Source organism: Mustela nivalis (assembly GCF_964662115.1).
Source record: "Mustela nivalis genome assembly, chromosome: 1".
Lineage (NCBI taxonomy): Eukaryota > Metazoa > Chordata > Mammalia > Carnivora > Mustelidae > Mustela > Mustela nivalis.
In genome coordinates, this window is record NC_139020.1 from 154440346 (window position 1) to 154459573 (window position 19228).

General features: G+C 43.3%; 1 protein-coding gene across 16 annotated transcripts in view; it reads left to right on the forward strand.

The window, feature by feature from the left end:
• The first annotated feature begins 540 nt into the window (after nucleotides 1-540).
• DLEC1 (DLEC1 cilia and flagella associated protein) overlaps nucleotides 541-19228 on the forward strand; it is a 65575-nt gene continuing 46887 nt past the window's right edge. For 13 of the 16 annotated variants that reach the window (XR_014315554.1, XR_014315555.1, XR_014315556.1 and 10 more), the window contains exons 1-6: nucleotides 541-1203; nucleotides 2107-2257; nucleotides 14572-14682; nucleotides 16071-16258; nucleotides 16479-16684; nucleotides 17677-17755. Coding sequence is in view for 10 of the 16 variants with exons in the window: in XM_082745400.1 (XP_082601526.1) it covers nucleotides 805-1203; nucleotides 2107-2257; nucleotides 14572-14682; nucleotides 16071-16258; nucleotides 16479-16684; nucleotides 17677-17755 (1134 nt within the window). In the remaining 6 variants the exon portion in view is untranslated. The remainder of the gene's footprint in view (nucleotides 1204-2106; nucleotides 2258-14571; nucleotides 14683-16070; nucleotides 16259-16478; nucleotides 16685-17676; nucleotides 17756-19228) is intronic. The other 3 variants (XM_082745405.1, XM_082745408.1, XM_082745403.1) reach the window with 2 other exon arrangements.

The window sequence follows — 19228 nt, forward strand, 5'->3', positions numbered from 1 at the left end:
AGCTGCTGTACCAGTTTGTATTCCCATGGCAATGTGACAACTGGAGTTTCTCCACATCATGACCAGCACTCCTCTGGTACATTTATTTATTTAGTTAACTTTTTGACATTCTACTAAGTGTGTAGTGTTATCGCACTGTGGTTTTAATTTCCACTTTAATTTCCTTGATGACTAATGATGGACATTTAAAAAAAAATCTCTGTCTGGTCTTCACTTTGTCCAAAAAGCCACTGTTCATGCTCCCTCTGATTAAGTTCCTGTGCTTTGTGGTTCCCTGACAACCAACCTTTATTGCCACCTTGGGCTTAACCCACTAAACTATCAAAGTACCATTGTTTTCCAGTTCCCTCCCTGTTCACCACCCTGGTTTCCTGGTCTATCTATCTGTCTGTCTGTCTCTCTGAATCTCTCATACACACACACACACACACACACACACACACGACTGAGGGCAGAAGCAACATCTTACTTCCTTTGCTACCTTCAGCTCCCAGCACAAACCTGAAACAGAATCTTTATACAATAAATATTAAATGAGTGTATAATTGCTTAACAAATTAGAGAGCAGAGGATGGAGAGAGGTGGTTAGGAGCCAGGTTTGCAACCAGCCTGGCCTGGCTGTGCCAATGAACCATTCTCCACCGCCCCACACTAAGCTCCCTTTAACAAGGTCGATGCAAAAGATGTGAATATTTACCACCACAACACCCAAGACACCCCCCCAACCCTCGCGGAGGGAGGCAAAGCGGAAGGCGCGCAGCCGGAAGCGGAAGGCGGCAAGGAGTTAGCGGCGTCTCAGTTGCCATGGAGACGGGAAGAGCCAGAGGCCGGCTGTCTGCAGAGTCGGGGTCCTATACATTCCAGGGCGCCAAGTGGACGCCAACCTCGCCAGCGGCCGGGGTCCGCGGCCTCAGCGAGTCGACCCGGCTGTCCTCCTTAACCCACTCCGAGGCTTCTCACTACGGCGTCGGGGGCCGGGCCCGCCCCGTGGGGCCCTTCACGCTCCAGCCGCTCTCTGAGCCGCAGCTGCTGAGTCTGCGCCCCACCTCGCTGCGCACCCAGGACATCTCGCACTTGCTCACCAGCGTCTTCCGCAACTTGTACACTAACGAGGTGATCGGCGAGGACCTGTGCGCGCGCTTGATCAAGGCCCGCGGCAGCGAGGATGCGCGCCACGAGGAGTTCGTGGACGAGCTGCAGCGGGTAAGGCGGCCCCCGAGCCCCGCGCGCCTCCTGCCCGTGCTCACCAGTGGTGTCGCGTCCGCGGACAGTGCCGGGGAACCCAGGGCGCGGCCCTAGAAATGCAGGGCCCCGCAGGACTCAGCCGCTGAAAAAGTGCCAGCACCTGCGGGGTGCCAGGCACAGGGGATCGTGTTCGACAGCCTAGTGGAAGGGCACTCTAACCGCATGTTCCCATAAATACGCACATAAGTTATATGTCTGTGGCACCCCCTCCATCTTCATTTCTCTACATGCATACACACACGAAATATTGCATATATAAATAAAAGGACTGGGGCAGATAGCCAAATAGTTGTTCCCTGGAGATGATAAGGCCAAAAGTCACTTGCCTTTTGGGGTGCCTGTCTTTGTATCCCAAACCACAATCGTGCCTGGGCATTCATGCCCAGATCTGAGAAAGCCTGCTTTGTCTGTGGAAGGCAGCTGCCTCCTCATCTGTACGAGGAGCAAAGCAGCTGACTTGGATCCTCTCTGCTGCGTCTTACTGCTACCCACACTGCTGAGGAGTCCCTGAAAGGGAGTCTCAGGTGAAGTAGGCATCTGTGTGGCACGCCCCGTCTACCAGAGTTGGTGTAACTTGTGTTTGCTCCTTCAGAGTTTGGGAGGCAGCTATGAAGGCAGGAGGGGGAGTTTCAGGCTCGGTTCTGTACCCGACTTTACTGTGAAAGTTTTAACCCATTTTCCTCTGTGCGTACCAGTTTTCACATCTGTTATGTTGGACCAGATGATCTTCATAGTTCTGTAACAGCTCTTATGCGCTCTGCAGGAAGCCCGGATACTCCGGGAATGGAGGGGGGATGCGGAGGATGAGTAAAGCTCTGCGGTCTCCGCATATTTCTGTGCATTTGTTGGTCTACCTGCCAGATTCGGGAGGTCTATAAGCAGCGACTGGATGAAGCTGAAATGTTGGAGAGACACATCATTCAGGCCCGTGCACGAACTCTTGCAGAGAACGAACGGATCTCGCAAATGGCCGAAGTGCATGTCCTTGATACCTTCGTCAAGATGCCTCCAGGTGTGTAGAATGAACTCCCAAATGCCCTTCACCTGGTTCCCCAGCTGGTACTATATTAGTGTTTGCTCCGTGGTCCGCTCTTTGGTTTTCTGATCGTTTGGAGATCAAATTGTAGGTGTGATGTTTCATTACCACAAAGCACTCGAACATGCATGCCTTCAAAATGGGGACTCTCCTATGTAACCGGCATACAGCCATTCCAGCCTAGAACTCAGCGTTTGTGAAACACTAACCTCCAATTCGCAGATTGCGTTCCGATTTTCACCAGCTGTCCCACAGTGGTTCTTTCTCTTCTCTGGTCCAGGACTGTGTCTAGGAATTCATGTTGCATGTGATTGTCAAGACCCATATTTAGAGTCTTTAGTTTGGAAGAATTTTTCGGTCTTTTCTTGTCTTTTGTGTTCTTTAAAAAAAATTTCTTTTCTGAGGCACCAGGGTGGCTCAGTCAGTTAAGGGTCTGATTCTTGATTTTGGCTCAGGTCATGATCTCAGAGTTGTGGGATTGAGTCCTGTGTCAAGTTCTGTGCTTGAAATTCTCCATCTCTTTCTCTTTCTCCCCCTCTGCCCCTCCTCTTGCTCTCTCAACCTCTCAAAATATTTCTTTTTTATTTGAGCACAGTTGATACACAGTGTTTCGTTAGTTTCATGTGCAAAATCTAGTGATTTGACAAGTTTAGACATTATGCCATCTCACCACATGTGTGGGCACCATCTGCCCCAGACCTCACTATCACAATGTCATTGACTGCATTCCTTTTTTTTTTAATTTAATTTTATTTTTTCAGTGTTTACGCACCACAGCCAGTGCTCCATGCAATACGTGCCCTCCTTAATACCCACCACTAGGCTCACCCATCCTCCCATCCCCACCCCTCCAAAACCCCCAGTTTGTTTCTCAGAGTGACCTCATTCCTTATGCTGTGGCTTTTATTCTGGTGACTTTTCATTCCATAATTGTCTAATTGTCTTTCATGTTTTGGCGGTTGTATTTCTCTCCCAAGAATTTTTATTGTGTCTAAATATGCATAAGATTTATCATCTTACCTATTTTTTAGTGGACAGTTCAGTGGTACTAAGCACATGCATAATGTTGTATGAACATCATCATTCTCCATCCCCAGAACTCTTTTCATTTTGCAAAACTAAAACCCTGGACCCATTAAACAATACCTTCCTATTCCCCTTACCCCAGCCCCTGGCAGCCACCATTCTGCTTTCCGTCTTTACAATTTTTTTTTTAAGATTTTTTTTATTCACTTGAGATAGAGCACAAGAAGGAGCAGATGGAGAAGCAGAGGTAGAAGCAGACTCCTAATGAGCAGAGAGTCTGATGCGGGGCTTGATCCCAGGCCCCTGAAGATCATGACGTGAGCCGAAGGCAGATGATTAGCCAACTAAGCCACCCAGGTGCCCCTGCCTTTACAATTTAGACTGCTCTAAGTATCTCATATAATAGAGTCATACAGTATTTGTCTTTTGTGACTGGCTTATTTCGTTTAGCTTGGTGTCTTCAAAGTTCACCTGTGTCGTAGCCTGTGTCAGAATTTCCTTCCTTTTAAAGACAGAACAGTATTCTGTTGTATATCTATACACATTTTGCTAATCCGTTCATCCACTAATGGTCACTTGGGTTGCTTCCACATTTTGGCTATCATGAATAATGCTGCTCTGAACAGGGGTGTACAGATATCTCTTTGAGACCCTGCTTTCGATTCTTCTGGGGGTATACCCCAGGGGAGAATTGCTGTTTCACATGGCAGTTCTATTTGTAATTTTTTTTGAGGACCCACCATACTGTTTCCCACAGCTACTGAATCATTTTCACATTCCCACTGAGAGCACACCAAGATTTCCATTTTTCCCCGTCCTTGCCAACACCTGTTAGTTTTTGGGGTTTTGTGTGTTTTGTTTTGTTTTGTTTTTTAAGATTTTATTTATTTATTTGACAGAGAGAGATCACAAGTAGGCAGAGAGGCAGGCAGAGAGAGAGAGAGAGATGAGGAAGCAGGCTCCCTGCTGAGCAGAGAGCCCGATGCGGGACTCGATCCCAGGACCCTGAGATCATGACCTGAGCCGAAGGCAGCGGCTTAACCCACTGAGCCACCCAGGCGCCCTAGTTTTTGTTTTTGATAGTAGCTCTTCAAACGAGTGTGAGGGGATATCTTACTGTGAGTTGGTATCTTACTGTACTTTAATTGGCATTTCCCTCCTAATTAGTGACATTGAGCACCTTTTCATGGACTTATGGCCATTTGTATATCTTCTTTGGAGAAATATCCTTTCAAACCCATTTTTAATCATTTTTTAAAGGTTGTCTGTGTGGGGCACCTGGGTGGCTCGGTGGGTTAAAGCCTCTGCTTTTGGCTTGGGTCATGGTCCCGGGGTCCTGAGATCGAGCCCCACGTTGGGCTCTCTGCTCAGTGGGGAGCCTGCTTCCTCCTCTCTCTCTCTGTCTGTCTCTCTGCCTACTTGTGATCTCTGTCTGTCAAATAAATAAATAAAATCTTTAAAAATAAATAAAAATAAAAGGTTGTCTGTGCCTTGGTGTCATATCAAGGCATATCAGAAATCATTGTCAAATCCAATGCTGGGCAACTTTTGCCCTATATTTTTCTTCTAAGAGTTTTATTGTTTTAGGTCTTACATTTAGGTCTCTGCTGAAATTTTTTAATTGGAATATAATTAACATACAGTGTTATATTTGCTTCGGGTGTACAATGTAATAATTCAACAATTCTATATAATTACTTAGTGCTCATGCTGATAAGTGTGCCCCCCCCTTTTCTTTGGAAATTGAGTCTGTTTTATTGGCTCTAAATAAAATTTTATGCTTAATGGAACAAGCTTCTACAAATTCTGAAGGGATCCTAATGTACAAGATATCCTAAAAAAGGGGTGTCTGGGTGGCTCAGTGGGTTAAAGCCTCTGCCTTCGGCTCAGGTCATGATTCCCAGGGTCCTGGGATCGAGTCCCACATCAGGTTCTCTGCTCCTCAGGGAACCTGCTTCCCCCCCCCCCCTTCTCTCTGCCTGCCTCTCTGCCTACTTGTGATCTCTGTCTGTCAAATAAATAAATAAAGTCTTAAAAAAAAAAAGATATTCCAAAATAGCCAAGACCTATATTTTGTGTTCAGTAAAAGCAAATGGTGTTAAGCGCCAGTGTGAAGAGAATTCTCCATTACAAAATTGAAAAACCACCTACGTATCCTGCCTGTGGACTAGCACCTACATTGCCATTGCGTCAGCCAAGATAATTATGCTAAAGCTGGACTCAGCCTCTCCCCACTGACTTCATTTCTTTACACATCCTTGTTCCTTAACCTTGTGGCAGGTAAATTAGGCAGTGATCTCTCCATGTTCTCCGAGCCACAAGGAAAGGAAGAGGAGCCAGAAGAGGAGCGAGGGAAGCTCAGGAAGGAACACTGGCTTCTGCACCAGAGCTTTACTGCTCTGAGCTAAGAAAGCGTCCTCCCTATCTTACAGATGAAACTGAGACTCCACAAGTTTCACTGCCTTGTTCAAGGTCACCCAGCTAGTAAGTAAGAGGTCTTTTAGTCAAAGTGGAATATATATATACTCTTGCAGTGGCTGTCACACCATCCAAATCAGGAAAGATAGGGGTTTGAGTTTTTTGGGAAGGACATACTTAACATGAGAGCACCTTCAGCAGTTCTAACCTTGGGGCAGTGCTGTCCTCCTAGGGGACAAGTAGAAATGTTTGGAAGTATCTTTGCTATGCCAGTTGCTATGCAACCTAATAGCCAGTGGGTTGTGTTCTTGGCTTTTAGTACTCCATGGGTCAGGGAAGCTAAGAAACACTGCAGTACTTAAGATGGTTCCGCACAGCAAAATATCTGTCCCAAGTTGCGAATGGCTTCCTGTTGAGTAACACCATAGGTGCTTCACTAAGCTCAGGAGTTAGAAGTGATGAAATTACTTTAACTCCCTTTGGCATGAAGTCAGACTAAGACGCAGTGACTCACCTACCCTTAATCCCCTTCATTTCACTCACCACCCCCACCCACCTCCCTTTGGGCAACCAGCAGTTTCTTCTCTGTATTTAAGAGTCTGTTTTTTTATTTGTCTTTTCTTCTTTGTTCATTTATTTTGTTTCTGAATTTCCACATATGAGTTAAATCAAATGTTTATTGTAGCGTTGTTTACAACAGCCAAGATACAGAAGCGCCCAAGTGTCCATCAATAGATGAGTGGATAAAGAAGATATGGTACATATATATGATGGAATCTTACTCAACCATAAAAAAATATGGATCTTGCCATTTGCAACAACATGGATAGACCTAGAGGGTATAATGCTAAGTGCAATAAGTCAGAAAAACAAAGGTTTTTTACTAACTTTGATGTGTTTTAAATGGTGTTAGAAGGTCCAACTTCCTTCTTTTGCATGAGGAGATCTACTTTCCTCAGCATCATTTGTTGAAAAGACTGTTCTGTCCTCATTGAATGGTCTTGGCATCCTTGTCAAAAATCATTTGACCAGGGGCACCTGGGTGGCTCAATGGGTTAAACCTCTGCCTTTGGCTCAGGTCATGATCTTAGGAGTCCTGGAATCGAACCCCACATAGGGCTCTGTGCTCAGCAGGGAGCCTGCTTCTCCCTCTCTGCCTGCCTCTCTGCCTACTTGTGATCTCTGTCTGTCAAATAAATAAGTAAAATCTTAAGAAAAAAATCCTTAAAAAATCATTTGACCACATATGTAAGGGTTTATTTCTGGGCTTTTATTCTATTCTATGTCTATCTTTATGCCAGTACCATATTATTTTGATAATAATACCACAGCTTTGCAGTAAGTTTTTAAATTAGAAATTGTGAATCCTCTAGTTTTGTTCATTTTTTAAAAGATTTTTATTTTTTTATTTATTTGACAGAGAGAGAGAGAGAGAGAGAGAGAGATCACAAGCGGGCAGAGAGGCAGGCAGAGAGAGGGAGGGAGAAGCAGGCTCCCCACTGAGCAGAGAGCCTGATGTTGGGCTTAATCCACTGAGCCACTCAGGCACCCCTTGTTCATTCTTTTTCAAGAGTGTTTTGGCTATCAGGGATCCCTTGAGATTCCATATGAACTTTAGAATGGGTTTTTCTATTTCTGCAGGGAACATCATTTTGATAGGGATTGCATTGAACCTGTAGATCACTTTGGATAGTACTGTCATTTTAGTACTAGTTCTTCCAATCCATGAGCATGGAATGTGCTTCCATTTATGTCATCTTTAATATTCTTTGTACTTTTCATTATAAAAGTATTTAACCCTTTAGTTAACTTTTAAGTATTTTATTCTTTTTGATGCTATTTTAAATGGAATTGTTTCCATAATTTCCTTTCCAGATTGTTCATTCTTCTTTTTTTTTTTTTTAAAGATTTTATTTATTTATTTGACAGAGAGAAATCACAAGTAGATGGAGAGGCAGGCAGAGAGAGAGAGAGAGGGAAGCAGGCTCCCTGCTGAGCAGAGAGCCCGATGAGGGACTCGATCCCAGGACCCTGAGATCATGACCTGAGCCGAAGGCAGTGGCTAAACCCACTGAGCCACCCAAGCGCCCCAGATTGTTCATTCTTAATGGGTAGAAATGCAACTGATTTTTACATGTTGACTTTGTGTTCTGCTATTTTGCTGAATTCATTTATCCTAACAGTTTTTATTTTGTTCTGTTTTGTTTTGTTTTTGTGGGACCTTAGAGTTTTCTAAATTTAAGATCATATCACCTGTAAACACATAAATTTACTTCTTCCTTTCCAATTTGGATTCCTTTTTCTTTCTTGCCAAATTGCTCTAGTTAGAACTTTTAGCATTATGCTGATTAGAAATAGTGAAAGCAGACATCCTTGCCTTGTTTCTGATCTTAGAGGAAAAACTTTCGGTCTATTATCATTGACTTATGTTTGCTACTGGTTTTCTATCTGTGGCTTTTATTATGTTAAGGTCATTTCCTCTGAGTCCTAGCTTTTTTAGTGTTCTGATCATGAAAGGGTATTGAATTTTGTTTAATGTTATTTCTGCATCAGTTGAGATGATCATATGATTTTTTTCCTTTATTCCACTAATGTGATGTATTACATTGACCAATTTTCCTATGTTGAGCTACCCTTACTTTCTGGGAATAGATCTCACTTGGTCATGGTATATAATCCATTCAATAAGCTACTGGATTCGATTTGCTGGTATTTTGCTGAGGACTTCTGCATTGAGGTTCAAAAGAGGTTTTGGTCTGTAGTTTTTATGTAGTGTCTTTGTCTGGCTTTGGTATCGGGGTAATGCTGACCTTACAGAATGAGTAACTCCATTTTTTTTTTTTAAACTTAAGAAGAATTGGTATTAGTTCTTTAAATTTTGGTGGAATTCACCAGTGAAACCACCAAGTCCAGGACATTTTTGGGGGGGAGACTTTTAATTACTGATTCAACCTCCTTACTAGTTATAGGTCAATACAGATTTTCTGTTTTGGGGGGGATTTTGTCTTTGTAGGTGTCCTGTTTCTAGGAATTTGTCCATTTTATCTAAGTTATCCAATTTGTTGCTATAGAATTATTCCTAGTACTCTCTTATAATCCTTTTTATTTCTGTGGAATCAGTGGTAATACCCCCACTTTCATGTCTGATTTTAGTTATTTGGTACTTCTCTCTCTCTTAGTTGATCTAGTTAAAGTTTTGTCAATTTTGTTGATTCTTCTGAAGAGCCAACATTTAGGTTCATTGATTTTCTCTGTTGTTTTTCTGTTCTGTATTTATCTGTGCTCTAGTTTTTGTTATTTCCTTTATCTAGCTTTGCATTTAGTTTTTCTAGTTTCTTAAGTTCTCAAGTTAGGTTGCTGATTTGAGATGCTTCTTGTTTTTAAATGTGTTGATAGCTGTAACTTTCCCCCTTAGTACCACTTTTACCATGTCCTATAAGCTCTGGTATGTTATGTTTTCACTTTTATTATTTGTCTCTGAGTACTTTCTAATTCCACTGTGATTTCTTCTTTGAGCTATTGAGTTATTTAAAAGTGTATTGTTATTGTTTAAAAGGGCTCTGATGGCTCAGTCAGTTAAGTGTCTGCCTTTGGCTCAGGTCATGATCCCAGGATCCTGGGATCGAGTCCTATATTGGGCTCCCTGCTCTACAGGGAGACTGCTTCTCCCTCTGCCTCTGCCTCTCTCTCTCATGGATAAATAAATAAAATCTTAAAAAAATAATAAAATAGAAGTATATTGTTTAATTTCCACAATTTAGTGAATTTTCCAGTTTCCTTCTGGTGCTGATTTCTAACTCATCCATCATCCCATTGTTGTCAAAGAGGATACTTTGTATGATATCTATTCTTTGAAATCTACTGAGATTCGATTTGTGGCCTTACCTATGATCTGGAAAATGTCCCATATGCACTGGAGAAGAACATTAACGCTGCTGTTGGGCAGTGTTCTGGGTCTGTTGGATCTACTTGGTCTATTGTGTTCTTCAAGTCCTCTGTTTCCTTACTTATCTTCTGTTTTTTCTATCCATTACTGTAAAAGGGGTACTGAAGGCCCCAACTAGTACTGTAGAACTATTTGTCTCTTCAATTCTGTCAGTTTTTGCTTCGTTATTTGGATGACTTGTCATTAAGAGTCTAAATGTTTAGAATTGTTATATCTTACTATTGCACTGAACCTTTTATTAATATATAATGTCCTTCTTTGTGTCTTGGAACCTTTTGATTTTTAAAGACTTGTCTGTTAGAATAGCCACCCCTTTTGGTCTTTTTGCATGGAATACTATCCATTACTTTTTGGTTACTATTTGCATGGAGTATCTTTTTTCATGCTTTCCTTTACATTCTATTTGTGTCTTGGATCTAAAGTGAGTTCATTATAAACAGCATCTAGTTAGAACATTGTCTTTTTAGCCATTCTTTTAGCCTGTCTTGACTGGGGAGTTTTACATTTAAAGTACTTATTGATAAGGAGGGACTTCTGTCATTTTGTTATTTTTTTCTATATACCTTATAGCTCTTGTCTTTTATTTCCTACATTACTGTCTTCTTTTGTGTTGGGTCAGTTTGTGTGTGTGTGTGTCTGTGAAGTGTTTAAATTCCTTTTTAATTTCTTTTGTGTTTATAAACTCATTTCTTTGTGATTACCATAGGGATTACATTTAACAATTTAAAGTTATAACACTCTAATTTGAATTTATAGCAGCTTAACTTCAATAACATACAAACTCTGCTTCTTTATAGACCCATCTCCACCCTGTTAGGTTGTTGATGTCACAAAATCACATGTCATAGAATTGCATCTTTATACGGTGTATGCCCAGAAAAAATTAATTAAATTAATTTCTTTCTTTCTTTCTTTCTTTCTTTCTTTCTTTCTTTCTTTCTTTCTTTCTTTCTTAAGATTTTATTTCTTTGAGAGAGAGAGAGAGAGAGCACAAGCGGTGGGGAGGTCAGAGGGAGAGGGAGAAACAGATCTTTGCTGAGTGGGGAGCCCGATATGGGTCTTGATCCCAGGACCCCGAGATCATGATCTGAGCCAAAGGCAGAGGCTTTAACCCACTGAGCCACTCAGGTGCCCTGAGGGCTGTACTTTCAAGGTACAGCATATCTGTGGCCCAGAGAGAGGGAGAAGTGGAGGATGTCGTGGCTTCGAAAGGCATTATGCTTATGGGGTCCTACTAGGGACCAGATGCTATGTAAGAGTTTCGTATAGGTTATCCCACGGAACCCTTCCAACAACTCTGTGAGATAGGTTTCTTCTTCATTTTATAGCTGCAGGAACTATGAGAGAATGGATCAAATGACTTCCCTAAACTCACACAACTCAGAAGGGCTGGGAGCCAAATTTGGACCTGAGTGAGTCTGCTGTCAGAGCTGACCTTCCTTCTAGAGGAGAAAGGCTCGTGGAGCAGATCAGGCAGGGTGTCACACAGGTGTTGATGACTTCCCGCAGGGTGTGGCTCTGGGCGTGAGGCCACGACCTCTGTCAGTCCTGCCCCTCTGAGGCTCAGCCCAGCAGACACTGAGTGATGGTGTGTGTTCCATACCTTCTGTTCCCTGGCCTTCAGAGCAGAGTCATATAGCTTCTCTCTTGTGGATTTGGCAGAGATTGTTGGTAGCAGATTCTTGGGGGGTATTATTGGTTGCCTGCTGTCCTCTGAGTCCTGAGAGTCCAATGCTGTTCCTAGGATTCTATTGGCTAGAGATCAAGGGGGATGAAATAATTGTTTGGTTGTTCTTAAATGAAATGAGCTAAAACACTGAGAACTGAGAAACCCCAGTCAGGGGAGTTTTTCAGTGACTTTTTTTTTTTTGCCAAGGTAGTATTGTTAGAATCAGACATTATCTGCCCTGGTTTCTCAGCCTTCTGCGGTAATGTTTCTCTCGCTCTCTCTCTTTTTTTTTTTTTTTTTAAGATTTTATTTATTTATTTGACAGAGATCACAAGTAGGCAGAAAGGCAGGCAGAGAGAGAGGAGAAAGCAGGCTCCCTGTGGAGCAGAAAGCCCCATGTGGGGCTCAATCCCATGACCCTGGAATCATGACCTGAGCCGAAGGCAGAGGCTTTAACCCACTGAGCCACCCAGGTGCCCCATGTTTCTCTCTTTTATTTCAAAAGTAGCAGAATTAGAGATCTTGATCCAGTTCCTCAGACATCCCTCTGGTTCCTGCTTCTGGTTTGGGGAGGAGGGTGAGGTGACCTTTATTCCTTAGATGATTGATGGTGATGACATTCCCCTGAAACTTTTCTTATTTGAGGTACAGAGGCAGCCTTTATCTGTTTGTTAATACAAATGTCACAAAGTCGAAAACATATGTAAATTCTTCAGACAGAGGGGGAAGATCAGAACATCTTGTGCTTTCATTCCGTTCCGTTGCTGATAAATTGTCCACATTATCTCTTGGGGAGTGGAACAGAGCCACGCGTGGTAGCATAGGGTTGCTGCAGGAAGCCCACTCTTCCTGGATGGAGGAGCCTGCTCACGGGGCCAGTGAGGGGTGTTCCAAGGCTCACATAGTCCAGGCCGGACATGGAGAGAGACTTTCCAAAGAGCTGACATACAGTCTGCCCCCTGCTTCTGCAGACATAACACCTAACCCTCCATAGCCTGGGGGAAGACTGTGGAGGGAATGGCATCAGAAGACAGAGACCACATCTTCCCACACGGCAAGAAGTTTTATCTTTTGATATTTCAAATAGGCCATCACCAGAGTCCTTGGGAACTGGGCTGGAACAGAACTTGGCATTCCTGCCACCCCCTGCCATGGTCTCTGTATTGCAAAGGAGAGTCGGGCATTTCTCAGAATTCAGCTTTTCCCAATGGTTCTATGTTAGGTCACTCATGAAAGGCTCTTGGTGAGTTTTGGAAGGAGAGGTCACTATTCTCCAGCAGTAGTAACAGGCAGATGACTGAGCAGCTTCCAGAAAGCTTTTTTAAAATTTTATTTTATTTATTTATTTGTCAGAGAGAGAGAGAGCACAAGTAGGCAGAGTGGCAGGCAGAGGCAGAGAGAGAAGCAGGCACCCCGCCAAGCAAGGAGCCCGATGCGGGACTCGATCCCAGGACTCTGGGATCATGACCTGAGCTGAAGGCAGCAGCTTAACTGACTGAGCCACCCAGGGATCCCTTCCAGAAAGCTTCTTGAGAAGCCCCTCCCTCAGTGCTGCTGGCCAAAGTCAGTAGTGATAGTTTCCCTGACCTTCAAGCTCCCATTCCATAGACCCCTGCATCCAACCTCTTTATATATGACATGCAGAGAGTGATTTCTGTTTTCCTCGCTGAACCCTGACTACAACAGGAACTAAGCCAAACCTTGAAATTCCTCAGTTAACAAATATCATGGGAAAAACATGTATTCTTCGCTTGTCTCACCCTGGGTTACTGGAAACCTCCAAAGGGCAAGGCCATGTTGGTTAATGGAGCAAGCAACAAAGTCTGGAAACTTGTGAGTCTTCCATTAATCTTATTTATTCCTTAATTTGTATCCAAGTGTTAATATACATGGTTTTTTAAAAAAACAAATAGTTTAGAAAAGCTTCTAGTGACATATAAAAAGCCTCCACCCATGCACATCATTATAAATTTATCCAAACCCATGGATCTGCAACACCAAGAGAGAACTGTGATGTAAACTATGGACTGCATATGAGAACAGGGTGTCAGTGTGGGCTTATTGGTTGGAACAGATGTACCAGTCTGGTGGGGCATGCTGATGGTGGGGGAAGCTGTGCATGCATGGGGCCAGGAGCTCTATGAGATGTCTCTGGTCCACCCAATTTTTCTATGAACCTAAAAGTGCCTTAAAAAACAAAGTCTAGGGATGCCTGGGTTCTTCAGTTAAGTGTCTGTCTTCAGCTCAGGTCATGATTTCAGAGTCTTGGGATTGAGTTCCACATCAGGCTCCCTGCTGAGCAGGGAGCCTGTTTCTCCCTCTGCTGCTCCACCTGTACTCACTCACTCTCTCTCTTTCTGACAAATAAATAAATAAAATCTTTTTTTTTTTTTAAAAAGACCATTGGAAAAAGTCCTCCATGGCACCTCTCCCGGTCTCAGTCCATCTGCCAATGGTGGCCATTTTTAATTTTCTGAATACTTCTAAATAATATGTCTCTATTGTTTTTTTCTTGGCTCATCAGCCATGGATATTAATGACTGACTTCCGGCTCTTTTAAATGAGATCTTATGTCTCATGTGTCAGTGGGTCTGTTGGGGGTTGGCTGATCTACCTGGGCTTGGCTGGCTAGCCGTGGGCCCAGCTGAACTTGGCTCCTTGCCACAAGTTAGGCTCAAGTCTGCTCCACATGGATTCGTGCTGGAATCCAAGATAAAGAAGCAGGAGCTCTTCTTGGGCAGGAAAGCTCTTCTCATGATGACGGCAAAGGTGCAAGAGAGAAGGCTCAGCCATGCAAACCTCTGCCAGCATCTCATTGGCCAAAACACATCACATGGCCAGAGTCAAGGGTGAAGAAGTGCTCTCTGTCTCTAGTAAAAGGAGCTGCAAAGTCGTATAGCAAGGGGCATGGATACAGAGATGGGTAAAAGATTGGGGCCATTTCTTTAAACTACCATACTTCCCTGAATTACATTTTATTAATAGACCTCTCCTTGAGTCACACAGTACTTTAGCTCAAATAATACCACAGCACAGCCTTACCTAATGGTTGGCCTCTATGAAATGGCTGGTCAGCTTTTGCTGATTAATTTCGGAAATCTCAAAATGACCACAGCGTTCTTAGAAAGAACTTTGTGAGATGGTTTAGATTTGGAGGATGAAGAAGTTTGGAGTACAGGTTCTTCAATGTCAGTCTGGCTTCACACACCTCTGTCCTTCTCTTCTATGTAGCAAAGACTATGTTCAGATGGTGTGTGGACAGCGAGTTGCTACAGAAACACCATTTGATCAGCCCGGACGATTACTACAGTGACATAGTGCCATTTTGCTCTGCACCCAAAGGTAAGGCTTCTGTCCTCTGCTGGGACATGCGCTCTCATTCTGGGGAAGTTAGGATCACAACCACACTGGCTACCTCTGCTGCCATTTCCTCCTTGATGTTTCCCCCTTTTTAATTTTTGTTAGTGGTTCTTGGGCAAGTCCACCCTAAGCATACCCCTTCCTCTCTGGGTTCCTAACCCCTGCAAGGCAAAAGTCTCAACTCCTACATGTGGAATTTGCACCCTTGTCAGCTGCTCAACACCAAGAGAGATTAAAATGTTTTAAAAAGTAATTGAATAAGCCAAGGGAGGGAGGGACTGAAGGCAGATACATCAGGGAACAAGTTCCTGCTGGAGTCAGAACATGGACCATGAGGTTTTTCCATACTGCACCTAGGAAAAGAGCAGCTTTACCTTCTTTGAGTTTGGTGGGAAGACTGAGTAGGGAGGCAGAGAAGGATGTGTATTTGTGTGTGTGGTGTTGGGCCAGTTCTCTGGGATGCGGGAGGCAAGATATTCTGAGAGTGAGTATGGTGGGAGCTGGGTTGTGGTTTTAAGCAGGGAGGTAGACTTTTGGGAGAGTCAGTGTTATGGATAGGGAGACATTGCTCCGTGGATCCTGTGGCCACATATCCGGATGGCCCAGTGGTGCCAGGCTTGGAGGATGAGCACTCCAGGCACCCCAGTCAGTGGGACTCTGATGACCTCTGAGGCTTTGGAACTGAGAAGGCATTTGGGGTGGGAAGACTGGGATCCAGAGAATTGAGGATGCTCATGAGAACCGAGTTCCATTGACAATCTGAGCCATGTAGAGAAAGTGGCCAGAGAGAAAGAGCAGAAGTAAGCATTTCATGATATTAGACCTCCTAATATTGCCAAGTTAATTGGGAATTCAGTGTCCTATGCAGGTAAGTAAGGATAGAATTAACATGTATTGAGAAGTTCCCAGGTAACTGTACTGGTACTAGTTTCATTGTTAGCTATGAGTGATCTAGTATTGGTGCTGGTACCAGTTCTTGCTAGCAATGGGTGTTCTCCTTTAACCTTTTGGGGTTGATCTTAGAGGTGTAAAAAGCTAATGCAAACTTTGATTTCTCATATGAGCTTTTCAAAAAGCAAGTTCTCATATGGGGTATGTGTACACGAGTGAGAGACAGACAGACAGTAGTTTACTCATGTTCTTTGACCACGTTTGACAATCAAACAAATATGTAACTCTCTAGTCCTAAGACTCAAGTACAGAGAATAAGTTACAGGAGTAAGTTATATGCTATAGAGCAGTTATGTCTAGTGTAGTAAATGTGAAAGTTGAGGAAAAGGTATCAACTGTGACTTTGGTGGTTTTATGTAGTCTTCTTAGAAACGACCCCTTCATCGGTGGTAACTCAGTTTGATTCCTTGGTGCCATAGGCATCTCCATGCCCGGATGTTCAAAACTCACATTCAGTTGTGAGAAGCGCTCTGTCCCCAAGAAGAACCTGATTAAGAAGCTTGAGGCTTCCTGCAAGATGCTGACTAAGTCTGAAGACGAATTAGACTACACCGTGGACAGCCTGACGGGGGACTTGTGTTCAAAGGCCAATTGCAAGGCCATCAAGGTTGGAGTGGAAGTCCATGCAACGTGGTGTGTGTGGGCAGTGGGCACAGGGAGGCGATGAGTGGAAGGAGTTCCCGATGACACAGGACATTGTGGGTCCACAGAGAAATAGGGAGGAGAGTTGGCACGGATTACCATTGGGTCACGGAGTTGGCCCAGTGTCAGTGGTCACAGTCAGTCCCCCGGCCTGTCACAGACTCTATTTTTTGTGTGTTTCAAAGAAGGCAGGTCCACCCAAGAATAAAACGTGGATGAGCCACTTACACGTGCCCCAGAGAGAACTGGAGCGACTGCTGCTTGCCAGAATGGAGAGTCGGAACCACTTCCTAAAAAACCCTCGGTTTTTCCCTCCTAACACTCCCTATGGAGGCAAGTCTCTTCTCTTTCCTCCGAAGAAGCCACTCCTGGTGGGAGATTTGGAGCAGAGGTGGGTCTTTCCCGGACTTGGATTTGTCAGGAGGTGGGACCCATGCGAGTAAACCCAGAAGGTCCTGGATCTGGTTCTGAACTTTTGCGGGGGCTGGGGGATGGGATGTCAGTATCTGAGCAGAGCAAGGCTTCAGGGCTCCCCACAGACCTGGCCTTTGGACAGGGTTTGTGCTTTCCTGACCTGCCAGTGTTGTTGAGGGATTGGCGGTTAGTGTCGCTTCCCTGCGTTCATGTGAAAAGTCTCGGTCTGTAGCCATGCTCTTCCCTTGCAGTCACGTGTCTCGGAATAGGACCCTAAAAATAAAAATATTTAAAATTTGTTTAATTGCAAATAATACATATAAATTGTGATTTTCTTTCAGAGAGGGCCTTTGGCTTATTTCATTAATTGTCCTTGTGAAGGGAATGAATAGCTTCATGGATTCATAGTTTCAGGGGACTTCAAACTCTTTTTTATTTTTTAAGATTATTTATTTATTTACTTATTTATTTGACAGACAGAAATCACAAGTAGGCAGAGAGGCAGGCAGAGAGAGAGGAGGAAGCAGACTCCCTGCAGAGGAGAGAGCCCGACGAGGGGCTCGATCCCAGGACCCTGGGATCATGACCTGAGCCAAAGGCAGAGGTTTTAACCCGCTGAGCCACCCAGGCGCCCCGGGACTTCAAACTCTTAACATTTATTAGTCAAATGACATCATTTTTATTAAGAAAAATTGGACTCTTCTATGCCAAGAAACATAGCACCTATATTTAAAAACCCAGTTAGGATAGCTTCCTACACACATGTCAAAAATGAACCACAGTAGCTGCACATATCTTCATGAAGATTCTATCATCCAGTAAAATTATCCCATAATCTGCTTTAACAACAGGAACAAAACCCAGTAAATGACATACTGTGATTATTTTTGGCAGTTTGGGTGTATTTATTTTGCACAAATCCAATGGGTAAAACTAACAGTCTTTCTTCCCTCTTGTGCCCTCTCACAGTTGTGCTGATACTCCAGTGTTTCTAGCTAAACCATCAGTTGGATTTTTCACAGATTATGAAATTGGGCCAGTTTATGAGGTAAAAGTCTTATTTCTTTCCAGCTCCCATTTCATCATCTTCTTTACTTTTTTTTTTTTTTAAGATTTTATTTATTTGACAGACAGAGATCACAAGCAGGCAGAGAGGCAGGCAGAGAGAGAGAGGAGGAAGCAGGCTCCCTGCCAAGCAGAGAGCCCGATGCGGGGCTCAATCCCAGGTCCCTGGGATCATGATCTAAGCCGAAGGCAGAGGCTTTAACCCACTGAGCCACCCAGGCACCCCAGCTTCCTTACGTTTTGAAGTCATTCATGGAATTAAAGCCATATACAAAATTAGAGAAAAGACAGTAATAAACCCTTGTGTGCCCATTACCCACCTTCAGTAATTATCTTCTTCCTGCGAATCTGGCTTCACATATCACTCCCACAACTTCTTTGTGTGTGTGTCCGTGTACACGTGCGTACACTGGAAGTGTTTGAAGGAAAAGCCTAGAGGTAGGGTCGTTCTTTAGTTAGTACTTCTGTCTATATTTCTAAGCGGTAAGCACTTTTACAAAATAACCATTGTCAGGACGCCTGGGTGGCTCAGTCGGTTAAGCATCTGCCTTTGGCTCAGGTCGTGATCCCAGGGTCTTGCCATTGAGCCCTGCATCAGGCCCCTTGCTTGGCAGGGAATCAGCTTCTCCATCTGCCTGCTGCTCCCCCTGCTTGTGCTCACTCTCTTGCTGACAAATAAATAAATAAAAATCGTTTAAAAAAATGATCATATTCAGGAATATTAACATTAATTAATATTGATTAGTATTAACTAATAGCAATCCATGTTTGATTTTCCTTCATTTGTTAAAAAAGAGTCAGTTTACATTTGGTTTATTTGAATCAGAATTCAAACATTGCATTTGGGTAAATATCTCTTTTTTCTCCTTTAGTGGGTAATAACTCTTCTACCCTCTGCTAGTTTTTTCCTCCAAAGAGACTGTTTATGCTGCTGTGCACAGTGTGTGAGATTTCTGGTTCTTCATCTTCACCAAGACTCAGTCTTTTTCATTCTGACCATTATGAAAGGTATCAGAGATCACTCACTACGCACATTTTCATGTGTCTATCAGCCATTTGGATATCATCTTTTATGAATTGTTTTGTGGCTTAACATGGGATCTGTCCTGGAAATTGTTCCTTGATGTAAGTGGGGTGTTAAAGTCCCCTGCTATTATCATATTATTGTCAATTTCTTCCTTTATATCTGTTAATATTTGTGCTATGTATTTAGGTGCTCCAATGTTGGGCATATAGACATTTATAATTGTTATATCCTCTTATTATATTGCTCCCGTTATTATTATGTAATACTCTTCTTTGTCTCTTTTGTGATATAAGTATTGCTCTCCTGCCTTTTTTCTTTTTTTTTCACTTCCATTTGCATGGAATTTATTTTTCCATTCCTTAACTTTCAGTGTGTTCGTGTCTTCATTCTGACAATGGGTCTTTTGTAGGCAGCATATAGAGAGCTCCT